The sequence below is a fragment of the Paramacrobiotus metropolitanus genome, unplaced genomic scaffold, assembly GCF_019649055.1.
Source record: "Paramacrobiotus metropolitanus isolate TYO unplaced genomic scaffold, Prichtersi_v1.0 Parri_scaffold0000008, whole genome shotgun sequence".
In the NCBI taxonomy this organism is placed as follows: Eukaryota; Metazoa; Tardigrada; class Eutardigrada; order Parachela; family Macrobiotidae; genus Paramacrobiotus; species Paramacrobiotus metropolitanus.
This window is the reverse complement of record NW_026570228.1, coordinates 1651617-1667997: the sequence shown is the minus strand read 5'-3', so window position 1 is coordinate 1667997 and position 16381 is coordinate 1651617. Positions and strand designations below refer to the sequence as shown.

Here is a 16381-nt window from a genome sequence, read left to right as displayed (position 1 = left end):
TTGTGAGGGATGATGGATCTGTTTCCAAACACAGTTCTACGTTAGCCGGGCGCTAAGAGGTCTGCGTATCTCATGCAGCCGAGTGGTCGAGACGCCCGGTCATAAATTCGTAATGATCAAAATGCAAGAGGAAAGCACTGTTGCATTGATGCATAACAAAAAAAATTTTAAACAGCGGAAACCGTTCTTTCCTTAAGGGTGAAGACTTGCCTCTAGTGGGCAACTGCAGGGCGATAAACATTTTGGATCCCACAAACAACGGTGCTGCAGGCGGCCGCCCTTATCGGTGTGGAGATCTCCCGCTTCTGCCACCACGCCTTCGCAGAGCGGGCAACTGTCGCAAGTGTCTGCTGAAGGCGGAGATGTCCGCCAAAGCCCAAGCCCGCCGCTCCTACGCGATGCCCATCCATTGCGGTTACTCTAGGAGTACGAGAGAAAGCAATGCACATCTTCGTACTCGTAAAAAGTACTCAGCTTTTGAAGCAAAGTATCGGGTAAAAAATTACATTGGTTATCCATTTTCACGCGAAGCGCGAACCCAGCAAGCGAATTCGCTGCCCAAATTGCTAGAAAATCCATTAAAATTTGCAGAAAATAATTCGTTTGTTTTGCAGCGAAAGCTAAAGGGCAAGAACTAAGACTGTATTATGTAAAGAGTTTACTGAAAACGTGAACTTTTGCGCGAAGCGGACCCATGTTGTTGCTAGAAGCTCCATAAAAATACTAAATGATTACGAATTTCTTGTAAAGCACTTCTTGGAGCATGGTTAATTAATAAAATTAATGTGTATTTGACTCACTAACCCGTTTGTGTATTTAGAATATGGTGAACCCTTGTACCTTGCCTATATTTCGCACCGGAAGTAAAAATTCCTTGTATGATGTGCATTAAACAACTATAGCGTACTTTCGCGCGGAGCGCGAAGCCAACAGTCAGTTTTACTGCAAAAATCACCAGAAATTCAACCAAAAATAGTAATTTCTTCCGTTTTCTGCTAAATCGGCTAGCATTTCTAATCAGTACATCCCCCTTTACTTTTTCGAAGTACCCATTTTGGAAAAAATTCCGGAGGGGGCACGTGGGCGGGTGCTGTTGTCGTTTTTACTTAAATCGCCAGTGAGAGCAGTTTTCTGTTATTCGTTTGCGTTTTCAGTGGACACTAGCCAATGCTGCCAGAGAAAAGCGGCATAGGTAGTATTAGGTACTTGGGTTTTATTTAATTTTAAAACTGCACGTTCGGCCGCGGAGCAACAAGCATGGAAGACATATCGCGTAACAGTTTGCGATTTTAAACAAAAGCGGAGAAGGAAACAAAGAAATTTTCCTGTCTTTATTTAATTTAAAGTGGTCTGTGGTCAAATTAACAATAAAAAGTTTGCTACTAAGTTAGTAATGACACCGGGATTAAACCAATAAACTGTTATCTGGTAGTCTGCACTCTGCAACCTGAAAAATGTTTTTTTAAAATATATGTTTTTAAAAAATATTTGTATAAATGATTCAGCACGAATTGAAAGTCAAATTTTTAGATACGTAATATTTATTAAATCTCACGTCAGTGGCGCCGTACTTTGGGAAGTAATTACACAAAGAAAACATCTCTGAAACTACAATACTTCGTACTCATGATATTAAAGTGGATACAGAATGATAACGATCAGGTTTCACGATTCACGTACGGCTGGTACGAATAAGCCGTAGTAAACCGAACACAGCGAATGAAAAAAAGTGAAAATAAGCAGTTTTCCAGCGCGGGTGTACGATAACGATGTTCTTGTCTTTTTCAAAAGAGAAAAACAGTTGAACCAACCTTTCCCTGGACCGATCTAATCTAATAATAATGCAAAAAGAATTACGAGTACCTGAGACAGTGTAATGCTACATCACGCGCGGAGTAAATTTCAATGTTGTTCCGCAGTGGGAGATGTCGATTTCTGGGCATTCTGGCCGTCCTGATTGTACTGGCATTCCTGATTGTGCACCATCACGAACCGGAGCCTCCCAGATATGTTGACAAGGACCGTTCCCGTGTCTTGGTTAAACGGACCAATACATCAAGTAGGTTTTACTTACGGTAACTTACCTGTTGCTGTACTGTCTGGGTTGGCAAAAAAAGCTGAGCAGATCCACAGCCTGATGACTTTTATGGCGTTTCTGGCGACTCTCTGTACTTTACATGGCTAGTATGCAGGTACAGTACAGAGAGTCGCCAGTTAACCACACTCACTGATTCACATCACGTAAAGTCGTAAACTGGCTCAGAAATTCTCGTTGGAGATACATGTTTCTGGAATTCCGCAGGTCGTAGCACAAAGCTTGATCAATATAAAATAAATGATAAATAAATAGAGTCATATCTTTTCCGGAAATCCCCCCACTTTTATAACAATCGGTAATCGCATAATCAGCCGAGACAACAAATGATGTGAACTGGTAGTAATGGATTCGATTATTTCGATAATAACCCAAATGAGACTCCGCTACACAAATACCAGGAACTCTGTTGACGGATGATAATTGATTACATATCTCAAGTCAAAATTAACATTCAGGAACGCTGACTAAGAATGTGATTATAAATTTATGACATCAAAAGGACTTCCCGATAAATTTTGTCTGACTCAAAGACAGCTGAATGAACTGATCACCAAAGACTTCAGCTGGAACAAGCTGAAACACGAAGTTATGCCTTCGAGCACGCTGGGTTTCGTAACCACCGCCGCCTGGGGGCCCAGCAGACAGCAGTAGCCGGAAACCATTTATTTGTTAAGTATTTTAGCTCAAATTTTTGGTACGATTTACAGTTTACATGCATTTGCTGCAGTCATAAAATCTGGTGCAAAACATACTTACTTGAGTAATTAAGTAATATTAAAATCCAAGTTAGCAAATAGTACGAGTCTCAACTGTGTAAGCGGGGCCCATGCCGTTTTACACGATCGAGGTAATGTCTACTATGTCTTAATTTTATAAAAACGCACTTTAATTACTTACTGTGTACGTTTAAACCCTAAATGCCGGTATCAGGATATAATCTGAACGAACAATACTCGTATTGATTTAATATTTAATTATTTTAAGCGTATTTATTTCAAAATAAAAAGTTAACCGGTATCTGTAGTTCTGTACCACTGTTCAGTTGAAATACGCGGTAGTTTAGTAGAAATGTACGTTTTCAGTTCAAATCGCGACGTTACAGTCATAATTCCATTAACTACGGCCATCATTGCACATATCCGTGATATTGTAATAATTCAACAAATGCGAACTAACCGCGCACGATTCGGTACGCGTAATTGTCCACAAATATTAAAATTAATAGCGTAAAAATTTCTGGTTTATGGTAAGATGAGCGATTTACCGATAGCAGAGTGTGTAAGTACATATTCTGAGTATGTAATAAAATGTACTAATTAATTATCTCAAAAATATGTAATTCTCCAAAAAATAATTCGGTGAATTTTTTTAGGTCAAAAGAAATCATCAAAAGCAAATGCTCTGACGATGCGCACAATTTTATTATGGGACAAATTTCCTGACTTTTCGCTGACAACCGGAAATGACATGTTCCAGCGCTTCAAATGCACATATCCCAACTGCCGCATGACCTTTGACCGGAAGTTCCTGTCGACAGCCAACGCGGTATTGTTCTCACTGCGGGAAACCACCCGTTTGGAGCACCTTCCGAAATCGCGCTCAGCCGACCAGAAATGGGTGTTTTGCCTAAAGGAATCACCGGTATACTCCTACTTTGACGAGCAGTTACTGGACGGTGTGTTCGACTGGACCATGACGTATCGGCTGGATTCCGATATTCTGTTTCCTTATGGATTTTCCACAAAACGATCCAAGCCGCAAACAAAATTGCCTGATTATTTCGAGAAAAAAATCAATCACACTATGCAATAGTAAGTAGTAAATACAAAATTACAACTAATTGTATCTTTATTGTGTGTTATATGAATCACCATGCAGGAAGGAATCGCCTGTAGTGACCTTAGGCTACGACATTTGTCCACTGTCCGTATTATGCGCTTATCATCCAAAATTCCAAATCATATGTAATAGGTATTTTAGAATTTCGGTGCATACTGTAAAACATCTCCCGCATTATTCATTGTCTTTAATTTTCACTTCAGTGAAATCTGTGATATTTAGTCCGTAATGAATATGATGTTCTGTTTTCGTACTAGCGAAAAAACTATGAAATTCGGTGTTTTAAATTAGCATTACATAGCAAGAAATTTTGAAAGCATGCAGTTTCTGGCTTTCTGTTAATTTATTAGTTGTTATTCAGAAAAATCTAGGCAGTCAAATTTTCTGAAATCTTATTGAATGAATTCGTATTTCTTACATCAATTAAATAATTAATATTACAAATACGAATGTATAACCCAGCGGTATACGAATTTTATTATTTCTTGATTTGAATTATTGATAGCACATTATTTCTTTAATAACTGCAGTGCTTTCGAGTTGGCCGCCTACCGGAAGTTGGCGCCCATCGCGTGGATTGTCAGCCGGTGCCAGTCGCATTCCCACCGGGAAACTTACGTCGACCAGCTGACCTCCCACATCGATGTGGACATATACGGCCGGTGCGGGCAGCTGGACTGCGGCAAAGACAACAACTCCACAACATCCTGCGACAACATCCTGAAATCATACCATTTTTATTTAGCCCTGGAGAATTCCCTGTGTCCGGATTATGTAACGGAAAAGCTGTTCAAGATCCTGGCGGTTCACGATTATCCGGTGATTCCCGTCGTGATGGGCGGGGCCAACTATTCGGCCCTGGCGCCGCCGGGTTCCTTTGTCAATGCTCTGGATTTTGATAGTCCGGCGGATTTGGCGCAGTATCTGCAGCGGATCTTAGCCGATCGGCTGCTGTATAATTCATTCCATGAATGGCGGAAAGTCTACACTGTGGTGCCGTGGGGAACACCGTTGGCGTTTTGTAAATTATGTGAAAAATTACATACCAATGTTGGGAAAGGGAAGCGCAGGGATTTGCGGACGTTCTGGGATAAGCAGGGTTGCAATCAGAATTTCAGTACTAGTGCTGTTATTTTGTAATTTCTCGCTCATGACCTTGTGGTATTATGAAACTGCTTCCTGCCAAGACAGTTTTTAACATTTTGTTTTGTTTTCGTTATTCGTGGTGTCGCTTATGATGTTTTATTTGCTTTTTCGCTGTTATTTGGCTTTATGTGATTTTTTACGAGAGTTCCTCAGTTTCAGTTCCTGGCAAAATTCTGCGTTTATTTTATCAATGATATTTTACAGTACATGTACGGTAAATCATAAAAAAATAAAGAACTATACACATCATATCGAGCAACTTTTAAGTAAATGCAAATCAGAGTTATTGTGACAGAGTAGATAAATCCACACGTCTTTAAAGCACAACAATTAAATAGCGGTGCGAAATCTGTACATATCGATCGGCACACGGAACATCCCGCGAGAATTTTATACGAAATCGTGTCTCCCGTCTTTGAGCGTCGAGGACACCATGGACTTCCTGCCCATATCCTGCGTGGCAAACAGATTCTGCTGCTGTGCCGCCAGTTTATTATTGTGCAGATGTCCCACACTATGGTACGCCGTCGACACACTGGGCGGATAGGAGACCTCCGTGGGCGCCGGGACCCGCATATTAACCGACGCATAATCATTGCTGGACGGATGGAAACTACTCTCGTACAACGTCACCCGCGTAAAATCCCCCTTCATGTCCGGCACATGCGGGAACGGCGGGACATTGGCGTAGTGCGGCGGCAGAACCGCTTGATTAGGCAGCGGCTTCTTCACCACGGTCCCACAGACCCGCGGCGTCAGCGCCGCCATAATCGTCCAGATGGACAGTGTGATCCCGAAGGCGTACTGCATCAGCACCCGCGTTAAGTAGTACACCACCGGCAGGCCGTGGACGCCGGGCGCTGTCCACGTGTCGCGGTGGAAGTATTCGACGCTGTAGAGTATGATGACGATAACCGCCGAGGGGAAGAAGACGGCGCATTTCGGCAGGAGGAAGTGGTCGCTGAGTTGGTGATGGCGGCGGGATGGGCGTTTGGAGGAGAGGCTGCAGGTGCCGGTGTCGGAGGAGGTGGTCTTCATGCTTTTGGTGTCGGAGAGGGCGTGCTGCCGGCGCAGGATGGCGCCGCGGGTCAGGGCGACAATGCCCAGGAGCGTGATAAGACATAAAGGGAAGAGGTGGAGCCAGAGGAGAGCTTGCGGGTTCTGCTGGCCCACGGAGCATGTTGCCGATAATTCATCTGTCGAAGAGCGTAACGTTAGCTATTCAGCATCTGGAAATGGGCTATTTTTACGCTTATCTAGTTCAGCTAATATTTGCTCCTGATTAAAAACAATGGTGAAGAAAAGTCTATAAGCGTAAAACGGAAAAACAACACCAACCGGCCCAGCACACAAAAACTGAATCTCTCGAAAAATACAAGGAGACTGTTATTTTTCTGATTATTAGCCCAGTCTAATCGAGTCGAATCTAGCTGTGGTTCATCCACGTATGTATAATATTCTGTACCAATGTATCACTTTGGAGAGATGGACAACATATCATCAGCCAATGACAGCCACCACACTACAACCATGTACCAGTGTAACCGGTGTCAGAGAAATGTAGCGTTGAGAACTTGGAAAGATGATTATTGTTACCGCATACATTAACGATCAGAAATTCAAATCTGCAGTTATGCGCAAACTTACCGGCATCGACATATTTTCCGACAAGTGCAGTAACGGTGGGAGCCGCAGAAGTCAGCCACACAGCCGGATGCGCCACTTTCATATAGCCCGGATTCTCCCGGACCTTTCCGTCCTTTCCGGAGGACATCCAGAAGGCCAGCGTCATCACCAGCCACCACAGACTGGCGGCCATCCCGAAATAGTACAGCAGGATGAACACGGCGATGCAGCCTTTCACCTCCAGTACCCCATCGACAATCACGTACGCCCGCCCATGCTCCTCATCCATGGTGCAGCCCATCAGGAACCGTCCCCCAATCAGTCGCACCAGATACCCCGTCGACATGACCATGGTACACACCACCACCCAGCCAACCGGTTTCTCCAGCGGACCGAGACGGACGGCCGCACAGCACAGCACCCCGAAGACCGCCCCTCCCAGGAGGATCGCGAAGGATGCGACGACACCGTGGAGAATGTCGGTGGTGAGTTTGTCCTCCTCAGTGGTGATGAAATTGGCGTCGCAGTCGAAGGCACAGGCGCGCGACGCGTTTAGGCGAATGAACGCGGAATGGGGATGACAGACGAGGCTGTCGGGAGGTGCGGGCGGGGCGGGAGAGGTCGGCGGCGGTCTGGAGGAGCGGGGTTTGGGAGAAGATTGGCGGACGTTTTCAATCGGGCCCGGCATGCACATCTGGTCCTTGCGGTTGGCTTCCGGGAATTTGTCGCAGTCCAGCGCGGACGGCCACGGGTAGCCAAACTCCTGCATCACCGGCAGACATTTCTCTTGCACGGCCAAACATAACGCCCTGTAAGAAGACGAGAATAAGTATGAATTCCGAACTTTTAGGTATGAAAGTCAACCACTAACTAAGAAGTAAGAAATAACCAAAATTTGGAGATGTAGTGAAACATCAACATCCAAATCCAAAAATAATGGACGAATTTTGTACTGTAATTCATAAAACGACCAACAAAGTCTCAACAGCTCTCTCTGTACTTCAACAAATAAATTAAACCGCACCACTAAAGGTTAGTGTAAAATAAAGTTATGCAGACACTACTCGGAAAAGGAAAATAGTCGTACTGCATTTTTCGAACAGCCATAGAAGACTCCAAAAATCAGAAAAACAAAGAAATACTACAGTTTTATTAAGTTTTTCTTGTTATTCGCCATATTATAAAACACCGATGATCCACACACATACACACACTGAAGTTATTCGTATTCTACTCCGGAATTCAGTTTGAGATAAAAGTGATATCGAGAACAAGGAAATATTACGTTTTTACAGTATAACAATATTGACCTTTGTGGTCTGGTGTCAATTAGGACAATTACCTGCATGGTGGAATAATAATAACCGTATCCACCGGCGGCACCGTAGTGCACATGGGAAAATAAGTAGCACACAGGAAAAACTTCAAATGCGGCGAACAACCGTTCTTCACCAGCAGACTGTACGAGTCCAGCGACTGTTCGGCTTCCCGCGAATCATACTGCCCCACCAAATTCGGCGTGGTGGTAGCGTTGTAGGGCATCACCCGGCAGCCGGATTTCTCCGGGATCGGTTGGCAGGTCTGATGCGACTGGAGATCCCATTCACGGAAGATAATCTGCGCTTCACTGCTGGCCACGGCCGGGCCAACGGGCGGCGGTGGCTGCTCGGCCTGGGCGGCATGCATGGGAAGATGCAGTAGGCTGATGAGGAGCATGAGCACAGTATGCGGCAGGAAGTGGATGCGTGTTGATGCGCGATGGATGGCTCTATTCACAGGGCGGACACTGTCCGTTAGTCCATTGAGCGTGTGGTGATTGCGGGTAGGCCCGGCGTCAACTTTGGCCTATCAATAATTGCCGGGTTTGTGTTAAAAATTCACAGAACCGGTTAAAATATACGGGAGCAGATTAATCGGATAATTGTCACCTTGGTGTTTGGTGAGAATTGAAATGGAACGGCTCGTTTTAAAATGCCATAACAAAAAGAATGAAATCAATCAGATACCAAATTAATCACTATGACACCGTTGGCTATCTCAGCCTATCTGCACCAGAACTGGATAGAACGGTCAAAATAACAAAACTGCAAGTACATAATTTAAACTTTAAAGATTAATTGTAACAAAATTTTCACTACCACGGCAAGTGTATATTAATGAGTTACCAAGAGTCAAAATCGCGCAAACATAATAAAATGCTGTAATACCAAATAACATCATTAATATTTTAATAGAGGCCAATTACGCACATTCTAACTTCGGCAGTGGAAGTTATCAAATCACATCCAATACGTGTTACCTGCTTACTGCAGTTTTATTTCAAAAGATTGATGCGTACGCAATTTAAAGCGAAACGATTTACCGTCAGCTTAATTGTTGCTAAAAATTAGAGATTCAAGTACTTAAATTGGAACCTCTGCGTGGTTAATAATTGCAATCGTTAAGAACTTAGATTAATGCAGTAAAATCGCATTTATGTACAGTTATGTGCAATGATTTAATTATTGCACTGAATGATTCATTTAACAGTTTATATGTGCAAAGTAAACCGTAAACCCACTAAGCCGTCTGGAGTTCTGGTGCTGGGGCTTTTCGTGAACGTGCATATGAATAAATCACATTAAGTAAAAATGCTTAACTAATTAATAAATCAAACACTTGCAACGAAATTGATCATAAAGCAGCACGATCAAATTAAATACTGTACCAGGCGTACCTTTTCCATTTCAAGGAGGCTGGTTTATATTGGCTTGTGCTGACCAACGGTCCACAACACTAAAAATCCCAATCAGCAGCGCATAAATCTAATTACGGACACTGAACGTGATGCTGGCTGTTGTTTTAATGGCAATTCTCGGTGATTTAGTGGCTGTGCAGAACAATCACAAAGGAAGAATAATTATCACTGGCGAGAGGATAGTAGAACGCGGCCGGACGATTTATGATCTGCAAAATGCCCAGACAGTTTTCTTTCTGCACAGGCCGGGATATTCTTTTGCGCGGTGCGCGTTCTTCAGCGGCCACCAGACAGAATATAATACTGGCAATAACAATCTTCCACGGAACTCCTTCACTGTTCTCCTGGCACCATTATCACCGCCATAACAATCAACTAAACAGCCATGTATCGTATGTGCAGATCAACAATTAATCTCCACTGATAAAAAAATGCGGCCGATTGTCCGCGTTGAACGATAATTGACATCCACGCGTACAATCACAGAATGGTTACCATTCAAGTGGTCTGACCGCAATAAATATGACCGGAAAAATATCGTACGAATTGATAACGAAAGAAGGGGAAATTAGACTGGCAAAACGCTGACGTAAAAGTCGAGGAAAGTCGACCGAATTCCGGCAGTGGTAAATAAACTGTAGATTCTTCACAGGATCATCGATTCATCGCGTTCCGTCACATCTATCGATTAAGCGGATGAAAATGGAAAAATATTTATTCAAATCCATGAGCTGTAATCTGCAGCGCATAAAATATTATCACGACGAGCGGGTCTGAAGAGACAGAGATCTTTCCAATCGTTGGCAAAACAAAGTGGAAATAAGAAATGCAGGAATTTGGACTGTGTATATATATGTGCGTGATGGACAGATAGAACGGCTGCAGCTGTGGCTTCTCTCTCAACTGTATATGCAACTGACCGCGGCTGGCGCGACTCCACTCATCAGCATGCATCAAGAGCGTCGACGGTCAGAGCCGATTTTAATCCTCCATGCAATGCCATTTGCCCGCGAGGCCCGTCTTTCCTCTCCTCTAACTATTCTTCAAACGATCATCGTGCGCTCTTTGCGGTGTCCACAATCTTTTCACTGGGGCATCCACGGCGAAAAGAGGCTCTGAGTGCTTTTGACTGCTGGCTAATTCATTATCGCGGGGACAGTACAGGGAGCAGTGCCGTCTGCGCACAAGGAAGTGACCACGACCGCGGCTGGCCTTGAAAATTCTGGACCCAGGTTCTGATCGCAGAAAATGGAATAAACCTCACGTATAAAGAGTTGTACGCTAGTGCAAATAACGCACTGCAAAATATTGCCTTCGATTGAGAAAAATTTTGTGCCCCAAATTTTGATAATGGCGGGTAGATAAGCCTAATCAGACTGCGCTGACAATTTCCTTGTAATGCGTGTTATCGTTATCATTCCACCGGCGTCACTTGCCTTATTATAGTGACCAACGCCCCCTTTTAATATAGCCATTGGTCCATTTCGTAAACATACACTTGACATGCCGACGCGAAAGGAAAATACACTTTTAAGCATTTCATGCGTTTCCAAAATGTCTTGGCTGTGGTGGTGTGGCTTTGGGGTTATTATCCGTGGATGGTTTTGAGTGGCATATTTGGAGAAATCTATCGACATCTGGATGCTTTCTTATCAGCCAGAACGTGTCTGCTTCTACTCTTGCGGCTTATCAACACGCTTTCCAATATAGCATACCAAATCAAGCGCTCTGGCGCTGAAAACACTCAACTGTAAACACATTTTAACCCGGCACGCACGTTTGTGGGCATAATTCGAAAATGCGTGCCTAAAAGGAATGTTTCTTATCGCATCCCTTTATCTCTGGGCTGCATAACAATGCAGCTGAACATCGCTTATCGAAACAGCACAGAACTTATATCTTACATACCAATCGATTAGCTGACTTGCGAAATTACGACCATTGAATCGATATTCATAGTTCTCACAATTTTCTCACAAAGGTCACCAGTTAATTATGGGTCCTAGACTAACTCAACAAGTACTGCAAACGACAATAACATAAAACTTATGCTTTTTTTGAACAATATTTTGGAAACACGACTAACATTTTCCAATTTTCCTGTAACTCAAGCATAATCATCTACATACTGCGTACGTAAACTCACATTTGCGGTAAACTGCGTTACAGCTTGTACAGTAATTCCATATAAATGACGCATGAATACGGTTATGGCCGTGTACCATAAATGTTTTATGTGCACCATTTGAGTTTGCTAATTTGTAAAATTAATACATATTCAATTTTGGCCTACAGTGTCAGTTTCTAAAGCGATCTGCTGGCCCAGCTTAACAACTTAAACACAGAGCTCAAGAAGCTGTTGAAGCGGTAAAGCCAAATGACAGAATGATTTGCTCGTGATTTATGGCTTCATAACCGGACAGCTTTCAGCTCTGCTTGAACAAACTGTTGCCTTTTCCTGGTTCTGTCTTAAGAATAAATTACATTAACAATAAGTATACCACAATCGACTGTAAACTGTAAAAGGTATATTGTAAGGCAATAGTAATCGTATAAGTCGTACGATAACTATTACGGTTGTAAACTTGTTGACGCATATGCATGTGCTGCACTACAGCAATTAAATTGTGATCAGTTTATCTTTAATATTTCGCTGTACAGTGCACGAATTAGTGCATGACCACTGGTCCACTACACCGGATCCGCCAGCAGAGTGTGATAAATCAATGATACTTAAATTAGCAGAGATTACTTCGCACACCCCATTAAAAAGCCGCTGAAGTCGTAAAATTCATTGTCCAGTGTATTTGCGTTAATAAACTCAAGTTTCACCCATCCCGTACAGCGCTGCTGCTGCCTTGAGGTCGCAATCCATCAGCATCGTGACAATAGGCGCCATGGACGCTGGCGCGAACAAAAGTGGGCCAATTTTAATTAGATTAATCAAGTCCAGGGGATTACCTTGGCCCGGGAGGGGCGTCAGCAGCCCTGGGAAAACAGTCCGACAGCAATGCCGTCCACTCGCGGCTGACTGCGCGCCTTAATTAGCTACCCCTCAACCGCCGAGTTTTTCCTGCCAGAATGCAGCTTGCAGGCTGATTAAAAAGACAAAGCACAGCGCGAACAGAAAGCCAGCTTGAGGACAAGGAAAAATAATCCCCTGTAACAATGCAATCCGACGCGCTGGCAGCGAAAAAGGGGGAAAATTGGATAACGCAGTGCATTTGGCACAGTTGTCAGTTGTGTATGTGTGTGCCTGTCTGCGCTGTCTGTCTGCACAGTTGACACGTACGGTGTATGACAGATCGATTGGCTCATTATTGTCCAGTGGTCAGAGGGCTGTTCAGCTGGCCGAATGTGTGTGTATTGATAAGCAGCACAGCGCGCGGGCAGCGGTGTCTCTGTTTCTCATCTGTATGGAAATGCTGTGTGTATTGGAGTGGTTTCAAATAACCGTGTGCGATTGTGTCCAGCCGGTTTGCGCTTGCGGCTCCAAATGCCGGCCTCCCGCGGATTAGCAATTCAACGCTTTGTTTGATCAGAGTATCATCATAATTGCATATCTCTTACCCGGAATATCTCTGCAATTCTGTTCGTTATAATGAAGACCATTTCCGGCCCAAAATCATTGTGAATTCGCGATGTGATCAACACTTATTTTATTTGTGTTACTAGTTTGTAATTGTGTACATGATGTACATCCATTAATGAAAAGTAAACTTGACATTACTCATTTATTCACAAAATTTTTTACGCTCATGAAATACGCGTAAATAGACAATTGTTTTCTGCGTAAAACTGTATATGGTAGCAATACACTTACTACGTATATATTTAACATGGTTAACTGTCGCACATTTGACCTGCTATCCATGTCTGTCATAATTAAAATATTGCGAAGTAAAGTAATCATAAAATTAATGTCAAATTCTTTGGATGCAGTTTTTATGAAAATACGCTCGGAAATTTCATAAATAATAATTAGTACAATTGTCAGACATTACTAATTAATCCATACAAATATTTGCCGTTATCCTTTGTAGTGCAAATTTGACCGTGCCGGAATGCAGATTACTGGAGCTTTCGAAAAGAGCGCAGGCGCAAACAATGCTGCTGCACAAAGGGAATTAACTCTATTGTAAAAAGAATTAATACAGAAACCATAACTAATGCAGCATGTGCTTTACCGAATAATACCGTGTATCTTTGCTGTTTGGCCAGATGGACAGCCGGTTCTGATCCATCTGCGGTGAAAACTGGAAACCACATTGAAGCAACGCCTGCCGACATGCTGCGCTCAGCTGAAACATTTCAGAATTAATTTACGCTGAGATGATTGAAAAGGAAATGACATTATCCTGCTTGAGAAATATGCTACCGCAAAGAGTATGAAAGACTGAAACGGCCGGATTGTCTTAATCCCGGGATGAATAAATTCGAATCTTTGGACGAAAGAAGAAAAGTGCATGAATTTGGATATACAGATCTGTATGTTACTGGTACAGTTTCAAAAGTATTGATTGACCACACGGCTTAGGACAGCCGCACATAATTTTTTCAATCGAAAAAGCACCCGCTCTTGGTTACAATTTATGAAAAGTGCCGACGTATCTGTAGGCGCAGACAATATAAATTATTTCCTCGTTAAAAACACTGCATCAACAGCACACACAAATGGAAACTTTGCCTGGAGTAGAATTAATTTTGCCGTAAATGTGATAATGAGATCTAGACGTATATATATATGTATCATATTGTACGTCTATCTATATATAGATATTATACGAGTGTCATACGGCTGACGAGTGTATACTTTGTAAGTAATTTCTTTACTCCAGTACCAGAATGATATAATTAAATACCAAGGCAAACATAATACTTAAATTACTTGTAGTACGGTACTAGTACCATTAACTAATTTGGCATTAAATATACAGTAAACAATTTTATTAATTTCGGGCGCTCAACAAAGTAATTTCGAATTCGGTATCTTATTATAACCGCGTATTTAGAGAGGATCCCGAATTCTTTTGGATGAAAAGATGAACAGATTGGTTTTAAGAAATAGCAGTTAGTGAGTAAGGAATGCATTTAATACTGTACCTGTATGTAATAACGATAAGTACAAAATAATACAACTGTATATGCACGCCTGGTTAAAATCATTGACACAAGTAAACGTACTTTACTCTGTGCTTATCTAGCTTACTAAAAGTAGTAACTAGTAAGTAGTAAGTGTTCAGTATTTAGGGATCGTGGGAAACTATTGTGTACTAACAAGAAAATTAGGAAATAATGCTCGCGTAAACTGCTTTAGTTTCCGTGGTTGTGCAAGTTTCAGAGGAGAAACCAAAAAAGCGGATGACAGTGCAGTAAGTGCATCGCAAATCTCCATATAAGAGATTCTATATCGTATGTGTATTGTATATCGGCTCGCATAATAATGGCTTACTTGTGATAGGAAAGGTGACCCGCGGATAAATCTCCACTCGATCCCCGGCCTGCATGTATAACAGTAGCAAACAATTTGTACGTATACAGTATATTAATCGTTTGGGTAGTTCTCCATGAATGTACATTATGATTTTATGTACGCAATTGTTTACGTTTTGATGCACTTAACCGGATATATTTTCCGTTTTCCTTTCCTCCCGGCACAAAGATAAGAAAAAAACGAATCAAGAAAGAAGGGCGCTATATATATAATCGCCTAAAAAAGGTTTCGGATCGAGTATAACAAATGCCTCCATATATCTATATATGGAAGCCTTGGTACGCTGTTAAAATTCAACACCTAATCAAGTACGCGTTGAAAATTCAGTAATTCAGACCGGTTTTTAAGGGGTACGCACTGGTTTTAAGGGGTACGCAGGGTACGCACTGCACTGTTTTTAAGGGAAGGGGGGTACGTACGCGCACCTCCCTTCCCTTCAAGAGCAAAGTGTTTTGGAATAGGTCCCTGCGCCGGGAGCTAGGGTGTGTCGCAAAAAGCCGCGAGAAAATGGGATTGCCGCTGGGGCCGCACCAAAGTTTTCCTACAAAATGTAAAAGTAGCGCTTTTTGTGAACCAGCCAGAAATAAACTATCTCCACCTCTCATGCTGCGCTCCGGTTTACCACTGCACGCAATACTGCATTTTCCTAGTACTATACTAATTATAAGTCTCGTTAACACACGCACGGGTTTTGTCTTAATTCTGGGGCATATATTGGCAAGAATTAACAAAGTTTTGTAATCTACGGCTCAGTTTATCATATCGCTTCATATTCGGTTTGTTTTGTCCAAACTGAAATTGGTTAAAAACGTAGTTCTCCCTGCCGCTGAACTGTAGGATCTGCACCGGACACCGTCGCGCGGCCATTGTGATGACTCACAATTGCATGGTGCGCGTTCCTCATGGAGTCATGGTCAGTGGGAAGCTAGTTCCACACCGCGTTATCTTCGATCAGTCAACTCTCGGACGCTGGTAACTGCATATTCCGTCGCCGCTCATGATCAAGCCTCGTATACCGCACGCGGAAGAGGAAAGGCGAGAAAGGATCGACCGTAAAAGAATCGGAAGCGGAATTCTGAAAAGGTCACAGGTCACTTTGCGCATCGCGTATATATATATACTTGGAATCCTACAGGATTCCGGTACTCGGATAGTCGGATGTATGGATGCCGGTACAGGGTTTTGCCCCGAACGAGCAAATATCGGTCCGTCGGATCGGTCGGCGGCAGATACGTACCGAAATTGTGTTTAATTACGAGTATCAGTTTTAATTTCAGTTTACGGCAGCGGAGTTTCCTTGCGTATACATAAATTGCCGCTGTTTACACATAAGTATTAAGTGGTAAGTTGGTAACATTTTAATCTGAAATAAACTGTGTACAGCAAAAGCAGAATAGTCAAAACTACTAGGGTAGTGCCGCAACCGGTACCGATAGACACG

At 42.8% G+C, this 16381-nt stretch overlaps 2 protein-coding genes across 3 annotated transcripts; one reads left to right on the top strand and one right to left on the bottom strand.

Moving 5' to 3' along the window:
- Nucleotides 1–1719: 1719 nt before the first annotated feature.
- Nucleotides 1720–5332, top strand: LOC129582686 (alpha-(1,3)-fucosyltransferase C-like). Of its 2 annotated transcripts, none has more exons than XM_055474266.1 (3): nt 1720–2059; nt 3471–3909; nt 4468–5332. In XM_055474266.1, the coding sequence occupies exons 1-3, from the start codon at nt 1906–1908 to the stop codon at nt 5075–5077; spliced, it is 1203 nt and encodes a 400-aa protein (XP_055330241.1). In that variant the 5' UTR covers nt 1720–1905; the 3' UTR covers nt 5078–5332. The 2 variants fall into 2 exon arrangements, with proteins under 2 accessions (XP_055330241.1, XP_055330242.1); XM_055474267.1 differs by lacking the exon at nt 1720–2059 and adding an exon at nt 2822–2945.
- Nucleotides 5237–11146, bottom strand: LOC129582685 (frizzled-4-like). Its single transcript, XM_055474265.1, has 4 exons — nt 9426–11146; nt 8052–8554; nt 6731–7518; nt 5237–6279 (listed from the first exon to the last, which is right to left on the bottom strand). Exons 1-4 carry the CDS (start codon nt 9432–9434, stop codon nt 5474–5476), a joined length of 2106 nt encoding a protein of 701 aa, XP_055330240.1. The 5' UTR covers nt 9435–11146; the 3' UTR covers nt 5237–5473.
- Between the last annotated feature and the right edge of the window lie 5235 nt (nt 11147–16381).

Excerpts from the sequence above, each read along its gene's own strand:
- LOC129582686 (XM_055474266.1), top strand. The coding sequence starts at position 1,906 with ATGTTGTTCCGCAGTGGGAGATGTCGATTTCTGGGCATTCTGGCCGTC. Across the intron at positions 2,060-3,470 it reads TAAACGGACCAATACATCAA|GTCAAAAGAAATCATCAAAA; the intron begins GTAGGTTTTACT and ends GAATTTTTTTAG. Across the intron at positions 3,910-4,467 it reads ATCAATCACACTATGCAATA|TGCTTTCGAGTTGGCCGCCT; the intron begins GTAAGTAGTAAA and ends TAATAACTGCAG.
- LOC129582685 (XM_055474265.1), bottom strand. Across the intron at positions 7,519-8,051 it reads ATTATTATTCCACCATGCAG|GGCGTTATGTTTGGCCGTGC; the intron begins GTAATTGTCCTA and ends GTCTTCTTACAG. Across the intron at positions 6,280-6,730 it reads CGGAAAATATGTCGATGCCG|ATGAATTATCGGCAACATGC; the intron begins GTAAGTTTGCGC and ends GCTCTTCGACAG.